This window comes from Manis javanica, chromosome 3 (genome assembly GCF_040802235.1).
Source record: "Manis javanica isolate MJ-LG chromosome 3, MJ_LKY, whole genome shotgun sequence".
In the NCBI taxonomy this organism is placed as follows: domain Eukaryota; kingdom Metazoa; phylum Chordata; class Mammalia; order Pholidota; family Manidae; genus Manis; species Manis javanica.
The window spans coordinates 194,188,321-194,211,097 of NC_133158.1; the positions used below are offsets into that span (position 1 = coordinate 194,188,321).

The 22,777-nt window shown below is 36.2% G+C and overlaps 1 protein-coding gene across 2 annotated transcripts in view; it reads right to left on the reverse strand.

Moving 5' to 3' along the window:
* The window catches only part of MND1 (meiotic nuclear divisions 1), a 90,979-nt gene that overhangs the window by 25,289 nt on the left and 42,913 nt on the right, over positions 1-22,777 (reverse strand). For both annotated transcript variants that reach the window (XM_036998863.2, XM_036998867.2), the window contains exons 5-6: positions 7,855-7,929; positions 6,077-6,191 (exon numbers count right to left, since the gene is read on the reverse strand). In XM_036998863.2, the coding sequence (XP_036854758.2) occupies positions 6,077-6,191; positions 7,855-7,929 (190 nt within the window). The remainder of the gene's footprint in view (positions 1-6,076; positions 6,192-7,854; positions 7,930-22,777) is intronic.

Below are 22,777 nucleotides of genomic sequence, written 5' to 3' on the forward strand. Positions count from 1 at the left end.
TTCTATCTTGTTCTATTATTTATTCAAAATAAAGATTACTAAAAAATTTTAATTTGCATTGCAGAATTATCTATCCTTCAATTCTTTTGGATTTTGCTTTATGTATTTTGGTTCTCTATTGTTTAGTGTGTGTGTGTGTGTGTGTGTGTACGTACATATATATATATATATATATATATTTGTAACTGTTGTATCTTCTTGAAGGGTTGACCCCTTTATCACTACATTTATAAACTGTACTTGTCTCTAGAAATAAGTTCTGTCTTAAAAGGCTATTTTGTCTGGTATTAGTTTAGGTGCTCTAGCTTGCTTTTAGTTATTATTTTCATGAACTACCATTTTCCAGCTTTTATTTTTACCATATTTGTTGAGTGAAATATTAGTCTTTTTTAGACAGTTTATAGTTGGCTTATGTGTTTTTATCTATTCTGTCAATCCCTGTCTTCTAATTGTAGAGTTTAATCCATTTACATTTAATGTAATTATCAAGAGTAGGATTTATATCTGCCATTTATCTAGCAATTCCAAATCACGCATGTTTTGAAGCATGAGCCATACTTTGTTTCTTTGAATGTCTTGCAACTTTTCTTGTTGAAAATCAGACATTTAGAACAATATAATGTGTTGACTCTGGAAACCAGATTCTTTTTCCATTCCAAGGGTGGTGGTTGATGTTACTTGTAGTTGTTATCACTCAGTGGTTTCTCAGAATTTTGTAAAGTCTGTATTCTTTGTTGTATGTGGGCACTGAAGTCTCCAATCAGCTTGTTTACTAGACAGCTGATGATTAAAAGAGCTTTCATTAAACAGCTGGACCAAATCTCCAAGTCTCTGCTAGAGAGGCTGTGTGTTTGTGTTGGGACATGTTTCAACATTCAGCTAGGCAATTTATAACTCTGCCTTAGCCTTCACTTTCTGTTTGCAGAAGTGTTAAGGTCAGCAAGAGGTGAAAGATTAGAACCTTCTGAGGTCTCTCCTAAAAATGTGCACAGCGCTATGCATGCCTATGGCCTTTTAGATGGAATAAGGTACCTATTAACAATTCTTTCAGCCTCTCCTTATAAGCTTTTTGGTTAACCTACTGCTTGCCTTAACTGTTATTCATCACCTAAGGCAAATGTAAAGTTAAAACTCTTGCCTATAGTTGTTTTAGATGTACGTTTCCCAGGTAGAAGTTGTAGTACTGGGCATATGCCAAGCCAGGACAAATAAAGACAATCCTTTCAATAGATGGCTTTCAGGTAACCACAAGAGACAGCAAATGATGACAATTCTTTGGGAGTGAGGGTCTGAAAGAGCTCCAGCTCCATTCTGCTCCAATACCAGTAATGCAGGGCTGTTATATTTCAAGATTACTGCTGAGCTGGAGAGTAGGGTATGAGAATAGGGCAATTTAAAACACCACAAATGTTGCTATTCTTGCTGAGATTCAGCAATTTTTCTTGAATAGGCAAGTCTTTGGTTATTTTCCAGAATAATGTAAAAGTTGTGACAATTTTGCCTCCTTTCATGGCAGGGTAAGTTTTTACAGGTCCTTACTCCAGTTTTTCACTGTCATACTGACATTTATTTCTAAAAAAAATTCATAAGTACTTCTAAGATTTACTTTCAAGTATTTTTACTGCAACTTATTTTATCTGTTCTCACATAAGTAACAGAGTAACTAAAATTAAAATTTATTATTTATAAATTATTGCTTTTAGTTCTTCTTGGATATTTGTGACTTACCTTGCTAATTCTTATTAAATTATACCAATAATTCAACTGGGATGATGAAATATAACTATCTCCTGAAGGAATTAAGAAATAAGAGATAGTACATAGCCATGCCTACCATAACATTAAGGGTTATAGATATGATCAGCAGAAAAATTGTTTAAAAAAAAACCATGACAGACTAAGAGACAAGCCCAACTGCTGTAATATGGGTATGATAGCCATGCTATTAAGAAGCAAATACTATTAAAATCAATTTGTTAAACTCATAATCCTTTAATCCAGTATAATCTGTTCTGCAATAACATGATAGCCAAAATCCCATGAAACCCCTCATTATCAAAAAGCATGTTTAAAAAAATCTCATTGGGGAAATTTGGGGAGAGTGGAGCTTAAATTCTTAAAATGTTCTTAAGATTTGGTGATAACAGAGATCACTGCCATTTACAACTTAAATATTCACATTTCTTTAATCTATGGGTTCATAGTTTACATCAAATTTGAAAAAAAATTCAGCCTTTATTCCTTCAGATATTTTTTTGTTCTGCCCCTACCATTCCCCTCCCCAACATACACTCCTTTGGGACTCCAATTACACATATATGTCACTTGAATCTGCCCTGTATCTCACAGATGGTATTTTCATTAAACATTGTTTTCCTGAGTTTCATTTTTGATAGTTTCTATTGTTATGTTTTAAATACACTAATCTTTTCTTCTGCAAATCTTGATCTATTAATCCAATGTAATATATTCTTCATTTCAGACATTATAGTATTCATCTTCAGAAGTCTGACCATTAGTCTTTTTTACATCTTCCAAGTTTCTACTGAACTTTTTGAACACAGAGAATACATTTATAGTAATTTCTAATGTATAGTCTTCTAATTCCACCATCTGTGTCAGTTTTGGTGAAGGATTATTCTCATTAAGGATCATGTTTTCCTACTTCTTTGCATGCAAGTAATCTCTTATGGCATGCCAGAGATAAATTTTATATTCTTGGGTGCTGGATGTTTTTGTACTCTTAAAAATATATTTGAGCTTTCTTCTGGGATGCATTTAAGTTATTTGCAATAGTTTCATGCTTGCTCTTACAGTTTGGTTCAGTGAGTCAAGAGAAGAGCTCAGTTTAGGGCTAATTACTCCCTTCTACTGAGGCAAGACCTTCTTGATTACCCACGCAACCCAATGCCCAGTGTATTATAACTTTTTCTAATCTCACTGGTGAGAATAGGCTCTGTTCCTGGTCCTGTGTGTCTGGTTCTGTTCCTTCTAAACTTTTGAGATTGTCCTACCCTGGCTTTGGGTAGTTTCCTTATACTCATGCATTGAAAACTGGATGGGAAACCCTCTGTAGATATCCAGGGTTCTCTTTCTATGTAACTCTCTTCTCTCTACTATGTTGTCCTGTGAACATTAGCCATGTTAGTCTCCCTGACTCTCAGTTCCATCTACTCAACACAGAGAGTCTGCATGGCTCTGCTGGGTTCCTCTTCCTTGCGCCCAGAGTCAGCTAACTCTCTTGACAAAATAAGTTGGGACAATAGTAAGGTTTACTTTGTTTCCTTTCTCTAAGAATCACTGTCCCTTGGTCTCTGGAGTGAATGTTTCATATATCTCTTTCCTTTCTACCCAGAATGTACTTTTGCTTGGCAGTGACCCTGTGAGAATAATGGCACTGTGGGAAGAGTGTGCAGTTTTCATTGTAATTTGATCAACAGCAGTAAACAGTTTGCTTGAGAGCTATTCATACAAAAATAAACAACTATTTTGTTGCTGTTCTTCCAAGGAAAAAAAAAAGAGTTACTTTCCTTTGCTGTCTGATACCAATTATCTTGAAAACCATTATTTCATATATTTTTTGTTTCTTTTCCAGGGAATAAATTCAGTCTGTTATTCTTCTATCTTGGCTGGAAGTGGAGGTGCCACATTTGAATAAAGTTTTATTTGTTAGCTGTTCTGAATTTAGAAACAGAGAATTGGGCATTTCTCTATAAAAGTATGAACTTAATTTAAGTTAGTTTAAAATTCTTTTTACAGGTATACAAGCTTTCACAGGTTTTTTTTTTAATTTGATTGTTGTAGTTTGGTAGCTTTCCATAGAAAAAGATAGCCTACCTTCATATCTAAAATATATTTATGGAATAATGTAATTATCCTATATATCTACTATCAAATATATTGTAATTTTCTGTAATTTATTCTATAAAAATAGATAGTATTTTTTAATGGAGTAAAGATATAAAAAATAGCATAAAGTCAGAAAGGAAGGATTCTTATCTTGTCATTCCCCTATTAAGATCATAAATGTACAATGTGAGAATATAAAAAATTAATACATCTGTAATAAGTTCATTATAAATTCTGTAGGATACTAATATGGATCCATCTTATGTAGCTGCATAAAATATATTAAAAGATAATCTAGGTTTCCAGGCTCATGAAGAATGATAAATCTCTTAACTCACTGTAAACCAGAAAGCTTTTTTTTCATTCACATAGACCTCATACCTGTCATAATACTCATTTCACACTGGCATATTTTCCTCATTTGAAAAATAAATCACCTAACTTTTAAATTTAAGAGCTAAGATGGATAGGAGAATTCAGGCAATCAGTATAAAATTACAGTTGTAACTTCCCTTTCAACTATGCTACTGTATACTCTCCAGAAAATCCATTACCCTTTATATACTCTGAAAATTCTTCAAGTTTTATCACCTTTCTAAGAGGTGATGTGCTTGCCAAAACTGCTTGTTTGTAATGAGTTTTCCCACTTCATTAATTAGTCTGGCACAATTCTCGATCCCTGCTGATTTCTATGCACTGGCTTCGGATCACTATCAGTATAAGTCAAAGTAGTTTTGTAAACCTAAGTGAGAGTTTTAGTTATTCTTGAGTAGCCAGAAGTAACCAAAATTATGAAAACGACTATAAAAATGGGAGATCACAAGTAGAGGTGATTGATATCAGCCCGGGTAAAAGCTGTGGCAATAAAATGCACCCCCAAAAATGGAAAAGCAGAAGTCTTGCTTGTGTATGGCTAAGAGGTGTGGGTCCTAGACACAAAAGAGAATGAAACAGGTAAGCAAAATGTTGGTACTTCAAGGAAAAAGTCCATGAATTACATGAATCTGTAATTAGGAATGCAGGCAGAACCAAGTAAGAATAACAAATGAAGGATCAGGTTTGATTACTGTGAAAACAGAATTTTCATGGTGAACGGCTAAAAGGCACAGCCATACTGATCTTGAATTAACCACCTGAAGATACTAAATCTGGATAAGAAAACTTCTTAAAGTTCTCTTTCATGAGAAGCTGCTCTAGATAAGACATACAACATTTGATGTCCTCTTTAATAAGCAGTCTTGTATTTCCTTTTAAAGATGAATCACGAGCAAGTCTAGCTTCCAGGTAGTATCCTCCTATTTTGTCTCCTGCTGTTTTTATGTGCTGTGTCCACTAACGGTCATATGATATTAGTTAAAATTTTAAAACACATTAAGTGGTTAATTTTGTATCATATGTTGGTTTGCACTTTTTCTACAGGATGATGAGAAATTAAATGAATCTGTAAGTGGCACCAAAGAGCTAACATGTCCCCCCAAATACTTTACAGAAAATGACTAGCTCAGGGGGTTCTTTTGCCCCCAACTGTTCTTTGAAAAGCATCCTGGAAAATCAGCTGAAACAGGGCCAATACGTATACCATCTACATGTGGACTGCAGGTATGTCATTGGTGACTCCTGGATTTGCACAAGCAGGGACCTGTCTCTAAAATTAAGTTTAACTTTAGATTATACTAATTGAACTGCTTAAAACTTTGTTAATTGTAAAGAATATGATCATGAACAACTTAATTGCAATTAAACTATTTTCAGGTTAGTACCAGATATTTTCAATTCCTTTCAAAGTCTCTAATCACATATTATAATAATCCAATTTTCTAAAACTTTCAATTGGTAAAATTTCCTAAATGAAAAGACAGGCTAAAACAGAAAAATGTGAAGAAAGTTATGTGTATTTTCCTAAGCAATTAAATACAGTTTCTTTATAGTACACTCTTTTGTTTCCTCAAACATTCAAATTTCTATCTTTATATAAATATATAAAAAATATTCAAAATGAAACTTTGGGGGCTCTAGTTTAAAAGTAGGGCAAAACATAACTGGTATATTCGAAAGGCAAGTCATCACACAGATTGACTTTCTGCACCTTACAAACTCATATATTTGGTATCAATTTTTCTAGAAGATAATGGTGTTTTTATTTCTAGAATCAAGGTACTTGGGGCAAACTTAGCTCCTTGTCTGACTCCTCAGTTTCCAAAACACTCAGGCTATGACACAAACTTACGTATTTCTTCCACCACTTGTGGGTCACATTCTTTGTATTTTTCTACTTCTGCCTTTAGCTCTTGCCTTTGGTCTCGAAGTGAAGAAAGCTCTTTTGCAAGCATGTCTCGCTCTTCCTGCATTCAAGATTGTTTTATGTACAATTAAGACAAGTGCCATATAAGGTTATACACTTTATAAACATTTTCATTTTATTTCCCATAACTGATTTGCATAGGCTTTTAACATTATGTATGCACATACATATATTCACAGTATTAGAACAAATTCAATTCTCATTTTTTCTCTGAAATCTCAAGTATCTTTTATATATATTGACTAGTTGAATGGGAATTAATCTGTAGAATGGAATGCTCATAAATAGATGAGAGGTTACCAGTTATGTATGAACTCGAAGAAAACTATGTCATCATATGTTAGCAAAAAGTATTATACTGCTGCTTAGGTAGTTTCACATGTTTGTGTCTATATATATAAGTAGTATTTTATGGCAATATCAATTATTACACAATTTTTCTTAAAAGTATTCCAGATAATTTCAGCCTTTAAGGATAACTAATTGTTAAAAATATTTAAAGATATCAGAAATAACAGAATTGTAGCTGGCTGCCTCCCATCAATTTCCTTTAAAGGTAAACCAGAATAAAGCTTTGAAACACAGTATGATCCAATAAATAAAATTTGAAATTTCTAGCCATAGTTCTTACTAACAAGTAGAAGTCATAGTGCTATAGGTATTCAATTCATGTGTTTGAAATCTGAAAAGTAAGTGCAAACAAAAATCAAATTCTTGCAAAGATTATGGTACTGCATTACAGGATAAGTCTGAAGCAAAACCAAGTAGAGTTCTAGCTGCCTAATGGGACTGTTTAAGGTTCCTTGCTAGCTTGTATTTTTGTACTCATATTTTTCTACTTTGGCCTTCAGCTTTGTTCTCTTTGGTTCCTAAATGAAGAAAGTTCTCTTTGGTTCTGAAATGAAGAAAGCTCCTTTGCCAGCATTTGTATGAGAATACTTGCTTAAGAGCAGCATGATCTGAGGCAGCACGTGATAGGACAGAAATACTCTAGATCTGTGTTCTCCAATGCAGAAAACATTTATCACATGTGACTACTGAATACATGGAATATAGTGTGGCTCATGTTGATCTTCAGCATTTTTTCAAGTCTTAATCCATACTTGAGATAATGATGAAACTAGAAGTAAGGTGATTTTTAAGACCCCTTAACATAATACTTCAGAGAACATGTACATTTAAAAATATTAAATCAATATTCATTTAAACAATTTAGAAATATTATAAGGCCATGAGGAAATTATATTGATAGTTTTCAATTTGTACTGTACCAAGACTTTTAAAAAACATAGATTCTTAAAAATTGACATAAATGTTTATACAGGACTTGTACTATATACTCTAAGGGTTTTGTAAATATTAGCTAGTTTAATCCACATAATAACCCAATGGGGTAGATTTTACTATTTTATGTTTTACAATTGAGTAAACTGAGAGCAGAGAGTTCAGAAGACTTTCAAACCAAAGTAGTCTGGCTCCAGGTTTGTGCTTCTATGCTATGCTGCCATATACAAAACAATATAACGCAATACAGTAATAAGTCTATACTCAAAATGAGTGAATCCGACCAGGTCAAATGTTCATGTCCTTTGCTGTGACTCACTTATTTTTTGGTAGGAATGGCATACTCCTCACAGGAAGCTCTGTCCTTACTTTTCTATTTAAAAGTGATATTATTTAAGTATCTACAGATATGAACTTACCGTTTCACATCGGCCGATTTTAGCTTTCTCAATGCTTTTCTGCAAATTTGCTTGCTTTTGGTTTCCCTCAGATAACTAGAGAATTAAAACAAATAAAACAGTCTACTAAGATAAACTTGCTTAACATGAAGTTTATGAGTCAAGAAAAACTGAGATTTGATTTCAGCCCAATTCAATGTAGCAAAAAAGTCAGAGACTAAATTAGGAACTACTCTAATTTGAAGAAAACCAAGTGAATCATTAGGGCAGACTGAAAAAAGAAAAAGTTAAAAAATATTTCTTCTTATCCTATATGCAGGAAAATGAATAATATCCTTTCAGTATTTTCTACAGTCTTCATTTATCAGATTCCCCACCCCAATCCCAAATAATTTGAGGTGAATTATTTAGTTAAAAATTGAATCTGAAAATTCAGAAAAACCTATTTTATATAAATTCTCTCCAAACTTCATTTCACTTCTGACTAGTATTTCAAAGCACTCTAGATTGTTTCTTATAGACTTGTAAAATTCAGGAATAGAGAATGTTCCAGTGAAATATATTAGCATGACATCTTACCATTAAAAATGTTCTTAAAATAACCAGATAGGTACAAGTTATCCAAAAAGTTAATAATTATATAAAAATAATTAATGGATATATATATCTTAATTACATTAATGAAGTGTCTTCTAGGTATTGTATGTCTGATTGTAATTATTTATAACTTAAAAGTCTTTAAAAGAGAGCTCATTTAGGAATTCCTTAACTCTGAAAATAATCTTACATATTTTAAGTGTTATTTCATGATCTGTCATTTTAAATATCTAGGTAATGGAGGGAAGCACCATCTAAATGATGTTATCACATGAGAGGCTTCTGCTAATTATCCTAATACTGAAACAATATGGTTCAGCCTAATAGTGAAGGATTCTTGGCTCTCTGCTCAGTTTTAAAATGTCAACTACTAGAAACAACGCAACTCTCCTGAGGTGGCCCTTGCTATCAGCTTTTCATCTACATCTCTCTCCGATGCAGTACTGCTACAGTTCCTAACCTGTACTTTGGAATTAAACCAGGCCTCAAGTGATAAGAGTTGAGCTTTCTAGCCGTCCTCCCAGATGTGATTTTAAAAACAGCTCAGTGAGGAAAGTACTTCTCTGCCACTGCATAAAGATTTGGGAGTCCCATGACTTCTTTGATCACACTTAATCAAGATCTATAATTATTCTGAGTTGTCAAACAAAGCATTGATTCAGAAATTAGAATGTCTAACATAATAATCCACACTCCAAATCTTAGTTTAAAGGTTAAGACTTCTCCCCTTTTCTACAATGGCTGGCTACCAGTGGGTCTTTTGCTAGAGAAGGCACATTGCCCTCTTCTCTTTCCTGGTCTAGAGTTTCTGTTCTCCCTCCAGTCAACTGAGTGCCCCTAACCCACAGCAAGGACTGGGGAAAGGGAGAGAGAATAGGTAAAGAGGACAGGAAATATCATAAATAGGTATTGTTAAGGTGCCTCAGTATGGATGGCCAACAGGCACATGAAAATATGCTCCACACTGTTAATCATCAGGGAAACACAGATCAAAATCACAATGAGGTATTACCTCACACCAGTTTCCAGAACACTGTAATTTAAGTGAATCTTAATTCAGTTGAATGTTGTTAGTAGACTTGGATTTTTCCCTTGACCCCATCAGTCTGTAATAGTTAAAATTACAACTTTTGCAACTTTTATGAAATGGTCTTTAATAGTTCAGCAATAATCCTGTGCTACAGTTCTTTTAAGAAACTCTATGTACTTCAAAACTGTACAGGAATTTTTTAAATCCTGTACTGTTGGCCAGTTAATAAAGATGTAAAAAAACCTTCTTGTAGAGATGTAAAAACAGAAGCCTGTTGTATAATGGATCTCGTTATTTTTCTTTTTTTTCAAAAAGGGAAATGGGAGAACCAAGATGGCGGCATGAGGAGAGCAGCGGAAATCTCCTCCCAAAACCACATACATTTTTGAAAATACAACAAAGAAAACTCTTCCTAAAAGAGAAACCAGAAGACACAGGACAACATCCAGACTACATCCACACCTGCGAGATCCCAGCGCCTCACGAAGGGGGTAAGATACAAGCCCCAGCCCGGTGGGACCAGAGTGCCCCACACCCGAGCTCCCGGTGGGAGGAGAGGAGTCGGAGCAGGGAGGGAGAGGGAGCCCAGGACTGCTAATCATCCAGCCCCAGCCATCCACACCAGAGCGCAGACACACAGAGCGTGCATAGGGTGCTGGAAACTAGGGAAACAGGACAGTAAGACCTGTGAGTGGGTCCCCAGAGCTGGCGCACCCGGGACAAAGAAAAGTGAGTGCTTTTTGAAAGTCTTAAAGGGACAGGGACCCCACGGTTGGATGGAAGTGCCCTGGGACACTTAGCCCAGCAGCAGGGAATCCTGGGGAACTCTGGGCACCCGAAACCCCGTAGTGCAGCTCGGAGGCCCCTCACAGCAATAAATAGCCTCCCGCCTGTTCCCCCTCCAACGCGGCTCTGCCATATTGGAGCAGGAGCCTGAGGCAGGCCACGCCCACAGCAACTGCAGAGCTAAATAAACTCCAAAGCGGCCAGGCAAGATCAGAAGCCCCATCTGCATGCAGCTGCCCGGCAGAAGCCGCTGTTCTCCCAGATGAGGAAGGCCACAAACTGGCAAGAAGGGACTTTCTCTTACCCAACACAAGCGCCAGCTCCCCACAACTATATCTATCGCCATGAAAAGGCAGAAGAAATTGATACAGACCAAGATCACAGAGGCAAACCCTGAGAGGGAGATAGACCTAACCAGTCTTCCTGAAAAAGAATAAAAAATAATGCTCATAACCACGCTGATGGAGCTGCAGAGAAATATGCAAGAGCTAAGGGATGAAGTCTGGAGGGAGATTACACACATCCAGAGGGAGATTACAGAAGTGAAACAAACTCTGGAAGGATATATAAGCAGAATGTATAAGATGCAAGAGGCCATAGATGGAATAGAAACCAGAGAACAGGAACACATAGAAGTTGATGCAGAGAGAGATAAAAGGATCTCCAGGAATGAAAAAATATTAAGAGAACTGTGTGACCAATCCAAAAGGAACAATATCTGCATTATAAGGGTACCAGAAGAAGAAGAGAGAGAGAAAGGGATAGAAAATGTATTTGAATAAATAATTTTTGAAAACTTCCCCAAACTGGAGGAGGAAATAATTGATCAGACTATGGAAGTATACAGAACTCCCAACATACAGGACCCAAGAGGGACAACACCAAGACACATAATAATTAAAATGGCAATGGTCAAGGACAAGGACAGAGTTTTAAAGGCAGCTAGAGAGAGGAAAAAGGTCACTTACAAAGGAAAACCCATCAGGCTATCATCAGACTTCTCAACAGAAACCTTCCAGGCCAGAAGAGAATGGCATGATATATTTAATGCAATGAAACAGAAGGGCCTTGAACCAAGAATACTGTATCCAGCACGACTATCATTTAAATATGAAGGAGGGATTAAATAATTCCCAGACAAGCAAAAGTTGAGGGAATTTGCCTCCCACAAACCACCTCTACAGGGTATTTTAGAGGGACTGCTCTAGATGGGAGCACTTCTAAGACTAAATAGATGTCACCAGAGAAAATAAAATCACAGCAAAGAAAGCAGACCAACCAAATACTAACTAAAGGCAAAAAATAAAATCAACTACCCACAAAAGCAGTTAAAGGAAGCACAAAAGAGCATAGAATAAAACAACCAACATATAAAGAACGGAGGAGGAGGAATAAGAAGGGAGAAAATTAAAGAATGACCAGACAGTGTTTAAAATAGCTCAATAAGCGAGTTAAGTTAGAAAGTAAGATACTAAAGAAGCTAATCTTGAACCTTTGGCAACCACAAATCTAAAGCCTGCAATGGCAATAAGTACATATCTTTCAATAATCACCCTAACTGTAAATGGACTGAATGCACCAATCAAAAGACACAGAATAATAGAATGGATAAAAAAGCAAGACCCATCTCTATGATGCTTACAAGAGACTCACTTCAAACCAGACTATAGGAACAAAGAAAGACTCAAGGAACAAAACAGCAGGAGAATCATAGAACCCAAGAATGGACTAACAGTTACCAAAGGGAAAGGGACTGGGGAGAAAGGGAGGGAAGAGAGGGATAAGGGTGGGGAAAAAGAAAGGGGACATTACGATTAGCATGTATAATGTGGGGGGGGGGCATGGGGAGGGCTGTGCAACACAGAGAAGACAAGCAGTGATTCTACAGCATCTTACTACACTGATGGACAGTACTGTAATGGGGTATGTGGGGGGAATTTGGTAAAGGGGGGACCCTAGTAAACATAATATTCTTCATGTCATTGCAGATTAATGACAACAAAATTAATTAATTAAATTAAAAAATAAAAAAATAAAGGGAAATGAACTCTTCTCCTTGTAAATCTAAATTCCCCATTACAGCTAATAAAGGAAGACTGAAAAGATTTTAAAGATACAAATGCTTTGAAGAAATAAACAAACATTAAAACAGGGTCAATCCATTTGAAGAAAAAGTCAAACGAAATAATCACTATTGTTCCCTTTTTTAATTTAACTTCTCGGTACTGATTACATCCACATGGAAGTAGAAGGTAAGGAGTTGTTTAGGAAAATATTAGCATCAACTCTACTTACATTACTGTTTAAGTGTTTACACAGTTTTGTTCTATTATAAACATTTGGCCTTTTACTATGTTATTTTTATTTTTTGTATGAACACATTATTCTCCTTATTTATTTTTGTTACATTTATTACTTATGTTATTTTGTTATGCATTTACAACTCCATTTTTAAATAAAGTGTTTCTGGAACTTTAAAAAAAATGGGCACTATCCACAAGACAAGAAATAATGAAGTGTTGGCAAGAATGTGGAGAAAGGGGAACCCTCCTATACTGTTGGTGGGAATGTAAATTGGTAAAACCACTGTGGAAAGCAGTATGGAGGTTCCTCAAAAAACTAAAAATAGAAATACCAGTTGACACAGTAATTCTACTAGGAATTTACCCAAACAAAATCCCTGATTTGAAAAGATATGAAGAAATATCATATGATTTCACTTATTTGTGGAATATAAAAACAAAGCAAAACAGAACGAACAAAACAGCAGTAGACTCACAGACACTGAGAAGTGACTAGAGGTTACCACGGGGGAAGGGCTGCAGCGGGTAGTTGGGGAGGGTGAGAGGGATAAAGGGGCACAAAAATACTCAATCATAACATAAGATGGTCATGGGGATAGCCGTATAGCATGTAGAATATAGTCAATGATTCTGTAACATCTTTGTATGTTGACAGATAATAACTGCCCTAGTTGGGGTGAGGATTTAATAATATGGGTAACTGTTGAACCACTGTATTGTATATTTGAAACCAATATAAATTGCATATCAAAAGCACTTCAATAAAGAAAATTAAAAATGAAGATACCTCAAAGCTTTCTGGACATGATGGATATTTAAGCTGAATCTTTTCATGGTGGCACTACTGGGTTCTTTGTAGGCCTCCTTGCTGGGTTCCCCTAACTATAATTCCCTTGATGCAAAAGACACATTCTATTACTCTGGAGGCTACAAAGCATTCTATCCCTCACCATCCTCCTTCCCCACCTTGCCCTTCCACTCCCATCCAGCCTGGTTTTTCAGAGTTCATTCCACACAGACTGTATGTTTTAGGTTTCAAGTTCCTCTGGGTCAGAATTTAACACTGCTCCAAGTGGGCTCTTGTTTTCTCCTTTTGAGTGTGCTTCACATGTAGTCCATGGGGACACTCATATACCCAGCAAATTCCAGGGTTGCCAGCTGATTCTATACTTTTATATATTATAATAATTGATACAATCTACCAACAGATCTACATAGATGACAAAATTATTTTTACATAAGGAGTTACTTATTTTCCTATTGTGTTTCAAGAGTACTAGAAAATAATATACTCATATTTTACTCCTAACATTTCCAAATAGTTCTTATGGGAATTAAGAATGCTCACTATTGAAATTTCTAATGAAAGTGTGGCTTAAATACTATTTAAAATACTTTGATCAAGTTATTCAGTTAAAATAATTTTGCTTCACTAAAAGCTCGCAATCTAAAATACAACAAATTACTTGCTAAGAATCATCAGTTAAAGAGGCTAAGCTCAAATGCCTATTTAACTTAAATAGAATTAATTTAAATTAAAGCTTTAGATTTCTATTTAGGTCAGGTTATAATAAACTTCACATTACATTTATAAAACGAAAGAAAAAGTCACAAAGAGACAACATTGTTGAAACACAGTGACTAGAGTATCTCCCCAAAAATGCCTTATCTTATTTATTTACTTACTTATTTTGGTATCATTAATATAAAATCACATGGGTAACACTGTAGTTACTAGATTCCCCCCATTATCAAGTCCCCACCACATACCCCATTATAATCACTGTCCATCAGCATAATAAGATGCTACAGAGTCACTACTTGTCTTCTCTGTGCTATACTGTGTTCACCATGCCCCCCGCTACATTATGTGTGTGCTAATTGTAATGACCCTTATTCCCCTTCTCCCTCCCTTCCCACCCACCCTCCCTAGTCCCTTTCCCTTTGGTAACTGCTAGTCCATTCTTGGGTTCTGTGCCTTTATCTTTTTAAAAGAATAATGCTCTTTCTTCTTTTGCTATTTTTGCCTCTTTCAGTAGAAAGATTCAAGAGAGCTTGGATTTCAAAGGATTAAAAAGGCAAACTAGAGGAGATAAACAAGATGGAGGCATGAGAACTGAGGCAGAAACTTCCTCCCAATACTACATATAATGCGAAAATACACCAAATACAACTAATCCTAAAAGACCAACTGGAAAGAAGACAGCAACAGACAGCCTACATATGGGGAAAAGAAAAGACCTCAAGGAAAAGGGTAAAGCAACAAAGCTGTGATCTGGGGGAACCCAAGCCCTCCCCAACCCCATCTCACAGGCAACAGGAAAAGAAATGGAGCAGGGAGGGAGTACAAGCCCAGAACTGCTAAATACCCACCCCTGGAGATCTACTAGGGAAGCAAGAACCCACATTACATGGTGCTCTGGAGATAAGAGGGGTTGGGAAGCAAAGACAGGAAGAATACTCAGAGACAGATTCCAGCTGCTTATGGAGAACAGGTACCCACAACCAGCTGTCTATGACAAAAGAAAGGCAGGCACTTTGAAAGATTTCCCAATGCTGAGAGGGCTGCTAAAGGGGAAAGGATTACACAGAGTTTGCTGCTCAGGAGAAAGGACAGGTGGACAAAATCGTCCAGGTACACTCAGCCCAGAAGGTTGGGAACTTTCAGGAGCTTCACCCGCTCCATCCTCTGGCTGGCAAAATACTGCCAAGACCCCCCATTGCAATATGCAGCCTGGTGCTCCTTCCTCCCTGGTGGCACCGGTTGGCAAACCTGCTGTTCCCATCACACCAGACCAGCAAGAGGGCAGACCTGCCTAAGGAAGCTACAAGGGCATAGCATAGAGAGTCCTCCCTGTGCATTCAGCCCACTGGCCCTGGCAGTGGAGGCAGGTACTGCAGCCAGGAACCAGGAAAGAGCTCTTACCTCCTGACAGGCACCAGTGCTGTGTGCCTGCAATCCCCAACATTGCTCCAGGTGCTGGGAAGCTCCAGAGAGAAGAGATTCTGGGCACTAGAGGGTGTCACCTAAACAGAGTTATTATTCCATACTAATCATTAGGAATATGAACAGCAAAAGAAGCTGATACAAACAAAAATCCCTCAACACCAGAAAGAGGGCTAAGTGAAACTGAAATCAATATTCCTGATAAAGATTTCAACAGAAAAATCATAAACATGCTCAAGGAGCTACAGAAAAATATTCAAGAACTTAAGGAGGAATTCAAGAAAGAGATACAAACTTTGAAAAACACAGTATCTGAAATGAAACCTACAATGGAGGGATTTAAAAAAAGATTAGATGGAGTAGAGGAGAGAGTAAATGAAATAGAAATTAGAGAACAAAAATACAAAGAAGCTGAGGCACAGAGAGAAAAAAGGATCTCTAGGAATGAAGGAATAATAAGACCTGTGTGACCAATCCAAAAGAAACAATATTCACATTAGAGGGGTACCAGAAGGAGAGAGAAAAAGGGATAAAACGTCTCTTTGAGGAAATAATTGCTGAAAACTCCCCCAAACTGGCGAAGGAAACAGTCTCTCAGGCCATAGAAGTGCACAGATCTCCCAACATAAGGGACCCAAGGAAGACAACACCAAGAAAATATAATAATTAAAATGGCAAAGATCAAGGCAAGAACAGAGTATTAAAAGCAGCTAGAGAAAGACAAAAGATCACATACAAAGGAAAACCCACCAAGCTATCATCAGACTTGTCAGCAGAAACCATACAGGCCAGAAGGAAGTGGTATGATATATTTAATGCAATGAAACAGAAGGGCCTCGAACCAAGAATACTGTATCCAGCAAGGTTATCATTTAAATGCAAAGGAGGGATTAAGCAATTTCCAGATAAGCAAAAGTTGAGGGAATTACTTCCCACAAACCATCTTTACAGTGTACTTTGGAGGGACTGCTATAGATGGAAGTACTCCTAAGGCTAAATAGCTGTGACCAGAGAAAATAAAACCACAGTAAAGGAAGTAGACCAAATAATTACTAAGCAAATGAAAAATTAAACCAACTACCAACAAAGTCAGTCAAGGGATACACAAAGAGTACAGAATAAGACATCTAATATATAAACAGTGGAGGAGGAAGAAAAAGAAGCAAGAAAAAAAAGAACATTTAGATTGTCTTTGAAGTAGTGTACTGAGTTAAGTTAGACTGTTAGATAGTAAAGAAGCCACCTATGAACCTTCGGCAACAACGAATTTGAAGCTGCAATGGCAATAAGTACACATCTATCGATGATCACCCTAAATGTAAATGGACTGAATGGACCAACCAAAACACACAGAGTTGCAGAATGGATTAAAAAAAAGACCCATCTATATGCTGTCTACAAGAGACTCACTTCGAACCCAAACATACACCGACTAAAAGTGAACGGATGGAAAAATACTTCATGCAAATAACAGGGAGAAAAAAGCAGGAGCTGCAGTACTTGTATCAGACAAAACAGACTTCAAAACAAAGAAAGTCACAAGAGACAAAGAAGAACATTACATAATGATAAAGGGGTCAATCCAACAGGAGGATATAACCATTATAAATACCTGTGCACCCAATATAGGAGCACCCAAATATGTAAAACAAATACTAACAGAATTAAAAGGGAAAAAAGAATGCAATGCATTCATTCTAGGAGACTTAAACACACCACTCACTCCAAAGGACAGATCAACCAGACAGAAAATAGGTAAGGAGACAGAGGCACTGAAGAACACATTAGAATAGATGGACCTAACAGACATCTACAGAACTCTCCACCCAAAAGCAGCAGGATACACATTCTTCTCAAGTGCCATGGAACATTTTCCAGAATAGACCATATACTAGGCCACAAAAAGAGTCTCAGTAAACTCAAAAAGACTGAAATTGTACCAACCAGCTTCTTGGACCACAAAGGTATAAAACTAGAAATAAATTACGCAAAGAAAAGAAAAAAGACCACAAACACATAAAGGCTTAACAACATGCTCCTAAATAATCAATGGGTTAATAATCAAATAGAAACAAAGATCAAGCAACATATGGAGATAAATGAAAACAAAACTTAACACTCCAAAATCTGTGGGACTCAGTGAAAGCAGTTCTAAGAGGAGAGTATATAGCAATACAGGCTTACCTGGAGAAAGAACAACCCCAAATGAACAGTCTAAATTCACAATTAATGAAACTAGAAAAAGAAGAACAAATAAGGCCCAAAGTCATCAGAAGGAGGGATGTAATAAAGATCAGAGGAGAAATAAATAAAATTGAGAACAATAAAACAATAGAAAGAATCAATGAAACCAGGAGCTGGTTCTTAGAGAAAATAAACAAAATATATAAACCTGTAGTCAGACTTAACAAGGAAAAAAGAGAGTGTACACACATAAACAGAATTAGAAATGAGAAATGAAAAATCACTACAGACACCACAAAAATACAAAGAATTATTAGAGAATATTATGATAAGTTAAATGCTAACAAATTGGATAACCTAGAAGAAATGGACAACTTTCTAGAATAATATTCCAAGACTGACCCAGGAAGAAACAGAAAATCTGAACAGACCAATTACTAGCAATGAAGTTGAATTGGTAATCAAAAAATAATGTAAGAACAAAATCCCTGAACGAGATGGCTTCACTGCTGAATGTTATAAAACATTTAGTGAAGACCTAATACCCATCCTCCTTAAAGTTTTCCAGAAAGTAGAAGAGGGAATACTTCCAAACTCATTCTATGAGGCCAGCATCACTCTAAAACCAAAACTAGGCACAGACACCAGGAAAAAAAAAAAATTACAGACCAATATCCCTGATGAACATAGATGCAAAATTCTTAATAATAAAACATTAGCAAACCAAATTCAAAAACACATAAAAAAGATCATAGTATTTATTCAGCAATGCAAGGACAGTACAAAATTTGAAAATCATCAACATGGACATCAACAAAAAAGACAAAACCACATAATCATCTCCACACATGCTGAAAAAGCATTCAACAAAATTCAACATCCATTCATGATACAAACTCTCAACAAAATGGGTATAGAGGGCAAATAACTCAACATAATGAAGGCCATATATGACAAACCCACAGCAAACATCATACTTAACAGCAAAAAGCTGAAAGCTTATCCTTTAAGATCAGGAACAAGACAAGGATGCCAACTCTCCCCACTTTTTTTCAACATAGTACTAGAGGTCCTAGCCATAGCAATGACACAACACAAAGAAATAAAAAGCATCCAGATTGGTAAGGAAGAAGTTAAACTGTCACTGTTTACAGATGATATGATACTGTATATAAAAAACCCTAATGAATCCACCCCAAAACTAGTAGAATAACTGAATTCAGCAAAGTTGCAGGATACAAAATTAATATACCAAAGTCTGTTGCATTCCTATATACTAATGATGAACTAGAAGAAAGAGAAATCAGGGAAACAATTCCACTTACAATTGCATTAAGAAGAACAAAATACCTAGGAATAAACCTAACCAAGGAGGCAAAAGACCTATACCCTGAAAACTACAAGACATTCATGAGAAATTAAATTCACCAATAAATGGAAATACATCCCATGCCCATGTCAAAACAGCCATCCTGCCTAAAGCAATCTACAGATTCAATGCAATCCCCATCAAAATACCAACAGCATTCTTCAACAAACTGGAACAAATAGTTCAAAAATTCATATTGAACCACAAAAGACCCCGAATAGCCAAAGCAATCCTGAGAAAGAAGAATAAAGCAGGGGGATAATGCTCCCCAACTTCAAGCTCTATGACAGAGCCACAGTAATTAAAACAATTTGGTACTGGCACAAGAACAGACCCATAGATAAATAGAACAGAATAGAGAGTCCTGATATAAACCCAAACATATACTGCCAATTAATATACAATAAAGGAGCCATGGATGTACAATGGGGAAATGACAGCCTCTTCAATAATTGGTGTTCGCAAAACTGGACAGCTACATGTAAGAGAATGAATCTGGATTATTGTCTAACTCCATACACAAACGTAAACTCAAAATGGATCAAAGACCTGAATGTAAGTCATGAAACCATAAAACTCTTAGAAGAAAACATAGGCAAGAATCTCTTGAATATAAACATGAACAACTTCATGAACATATTACCACGGGCAAGGGAAACAAAAGCAAAACTGAACAAGTGGGACTATATCAAACTAAAAAGTTCTGTACAGCAAAGCACACCATCGGTAGAACAAAAAGGTATCCTACAGTATGGGAGAATATATTCATAAATGACATATCCGATAAGGGGTTGACATCCAAAATATACAAAGAGCTCATGCACTTCAACAAACAAAATGCAAATAATCTAATTAAAAAATGGGCAGAAGATCTGAACACTCCTCCAAAGAAGAAATTCAGATGGCCAACAGTCACATGAAAAGATACTCCACATTGCTAATTATCAGAGAAATGCAAATTAAAACCACATTGAGATATCACTTCACACCAGTTAGGATGGCCACCATCCAAAAGACAAACAACAACAAATGTTGGTGAGGATGTGGAAAAAGGTGAACCCTCCTACAATGCTGGTGGGAATATAAATTAGTTCAGTCATTGTGGAAAGCAATCTGGAGGTTCCTCAAAAAACTCAAAATAGAAATACCATTTGACCCAGGAATTCCACTCCTAGGAACCTACCCAAAGAATACAAGTTCCCAGATTCAAACAGACATACACACCCCTATGTTTATTGCAGCACTATTTACAATAGCCAAGAAATGGAAGCAACCCAAGTGTCCATCAGTAGATGAATGGATAAAAAACATGTGATAAATATACACAATGGAATATTATTCAGCCATAAGAAGAAAACAAATCATACCAATTGCAACAACATGGATGGAGCTAGAGGGTATTATGCTCAGTGAAAGAAGCCAGGTGGAGAAAGACAAGTACCAAATGATTTCACTCATCTGTGAAGCATAAGAAGAAAGCAAAAACTGAAGGAACAAAACAGCAGCAGATTCACAGAACCCAAGAAGTGACTAGCGGTTAACAAAAGGAAAGGGACTGGGGAGGGTGGAAGGGGAGGAAGGGAGAAGGGGATTAAGAGGCATTATGATTAGCACACATGTAGGGTCACAGGGAAGACAGTATAACACAGAGAAGAGAAGAGAAGTAGTGACTCTATAGCATCTTATTAGCTGATGGACAGTGACTGAAATGAGGTTTATGGGGGGGACTTGATAATGTGGGTGAATATAATAATCACAATGTTGCTCATGTGAAACCTTTATAAGACTGTATATCAATGATATCTTAAGAAAAAATAAATAAAACAAAAAAGCAAACGAAACCCTTCTCATCTATAGCCTAAATAGCCACAACAGGGTATAGAGGGCAAACTAACACTCAGATGGTGAACTAACTTAAGAGTTGAGAGCACCCAGTCAAACTAATATTTGTGAAAGGTTTAAGTGCTAGAAATTACTGGAAAGTCAAAATGAATATAGCTTTAAAATATATAAGAATTAACAAAATTTTTGACTGAGGTTGTTCTGCACCTAATCTATAGCTATTTTTCAGAAAGAATTATAGGGTAAGAAATATATGGTTATAAAAACTAGGAAACCTGAACAAAGCCCTATACTGTATTTGACTATGACAAAATGCAGGCTTGGCAGTTTGAATTATGCCCTTTGGTAAAGAAAGCACTGTACTTTAAAATAAAAAATGGCACCCAACTAACAGGGCTATTTTTCTGAAACTTCTAAATACAAAAAACAGCCAAAAACATTGTAAATATTGTAGTATGAAACTGCATAAAATATTGATATGTCTTTTGAGGGTAAAACAGGCCAAAAAAATTGAAATTAGGGCTCCCCCAGGGAACTAACAACACTGCCACCACATGGTGGCATGACATCAAAACTGTAGGCCCAGTTTTCTGTGTAGTAAATCTTTCCCAGGTTGGCTGATTTGGAGAGAAACAGTTATGAATGAAGAATGGCTGTCACAAACCTGTAAATCATATGAAGTATAAAAGAGTGATTTGTGTATAGCACAAGGAATTCTATAGCTCTTGAGTCAGGCTTCTCACACTTATCCAGCCAAGTAGCTCTAACAGCAAAAAAGAGTAATTAGTAGGACAAGATTTAGAAGCCTAGCTCAAAGTTACCTACTGCAGAAGGAAAACAAACAGGCAAAGATAAAAAATATATCTCTGAAATCAAGTCCTGTCATAAAAATTTATGTAAGTTTCAAAGAAGTAATATTAACTATTATCATTTTTATCATTTTAAATTATTCACCAGTAAAAATCCTTAGTTTATATACTTCCCTCATCCACCACTGACAACCAATTTTTTGGTCAATCTTGACAAACATATTTAATTCTTGATCATATGAGACAATGGAGAGAATAAGAATGTTCATTTTAAAAGACAGGACTTTTAAGTGTACAAAGATACAATTCTTCAGACCTAGTTGCATTTTAAAGCCTTTCTTTATAAACAGAACTCCAACTCTGCTCAGACTGATGTGGCAATGTTCTGAGAGAATGAGTCTCCTTGCGGTCCCAGAGGATGAACCATGATGGCTTACCCTGCAGTGCAAGCACATACCTCAGACCTAGCCCAGTGAGACATAAAGGGAAACCTATGTGGGAAAGGGGGTATTCTGGGATTTTCTTCCTCGATAAAAAGATAGACAGAGGTACAAGAAGGAAGTCCATCTTTCTTTCTGCTTTGGACATTGTCATGGGAAGATATAGTAGCTGTGGTAGCTACTTGTATCCCAAAATGGGAAGTAAAAAATATCAGAGAAGTCAGTCCAGACCTTTGATACCAATGTCTGGTGAGATTAACCAATTCTGAAAGAGCCCAGCTCCAAACCTCTTACGTAAGATAAAGAACCCTTATTCTTTAAGCCAACTGGGATCTACTTTTGTTATTTGTAGCTGAAAATATCCTGATTCATGTATAAAAAAAAGAAAGTATATTTATCCAAATGTCACCAGTAGTTTTACATGAAAAGATTAAAAGCGATTTAATTTCCTATCATTTTTCCTACAGTAATTTAGATTTATTAAAAAAAATGCAGATGTCAATATTTTTACTTATTACAACAATATGTAGTTAGTATGGCTTGAAAAGATCTTACTTGCCACTGTCATGGTGGAGATACAACTCTGAAGTAAGCTAACAGTGAAGAAAACATGTATAATCCATGGTAGACACCATAC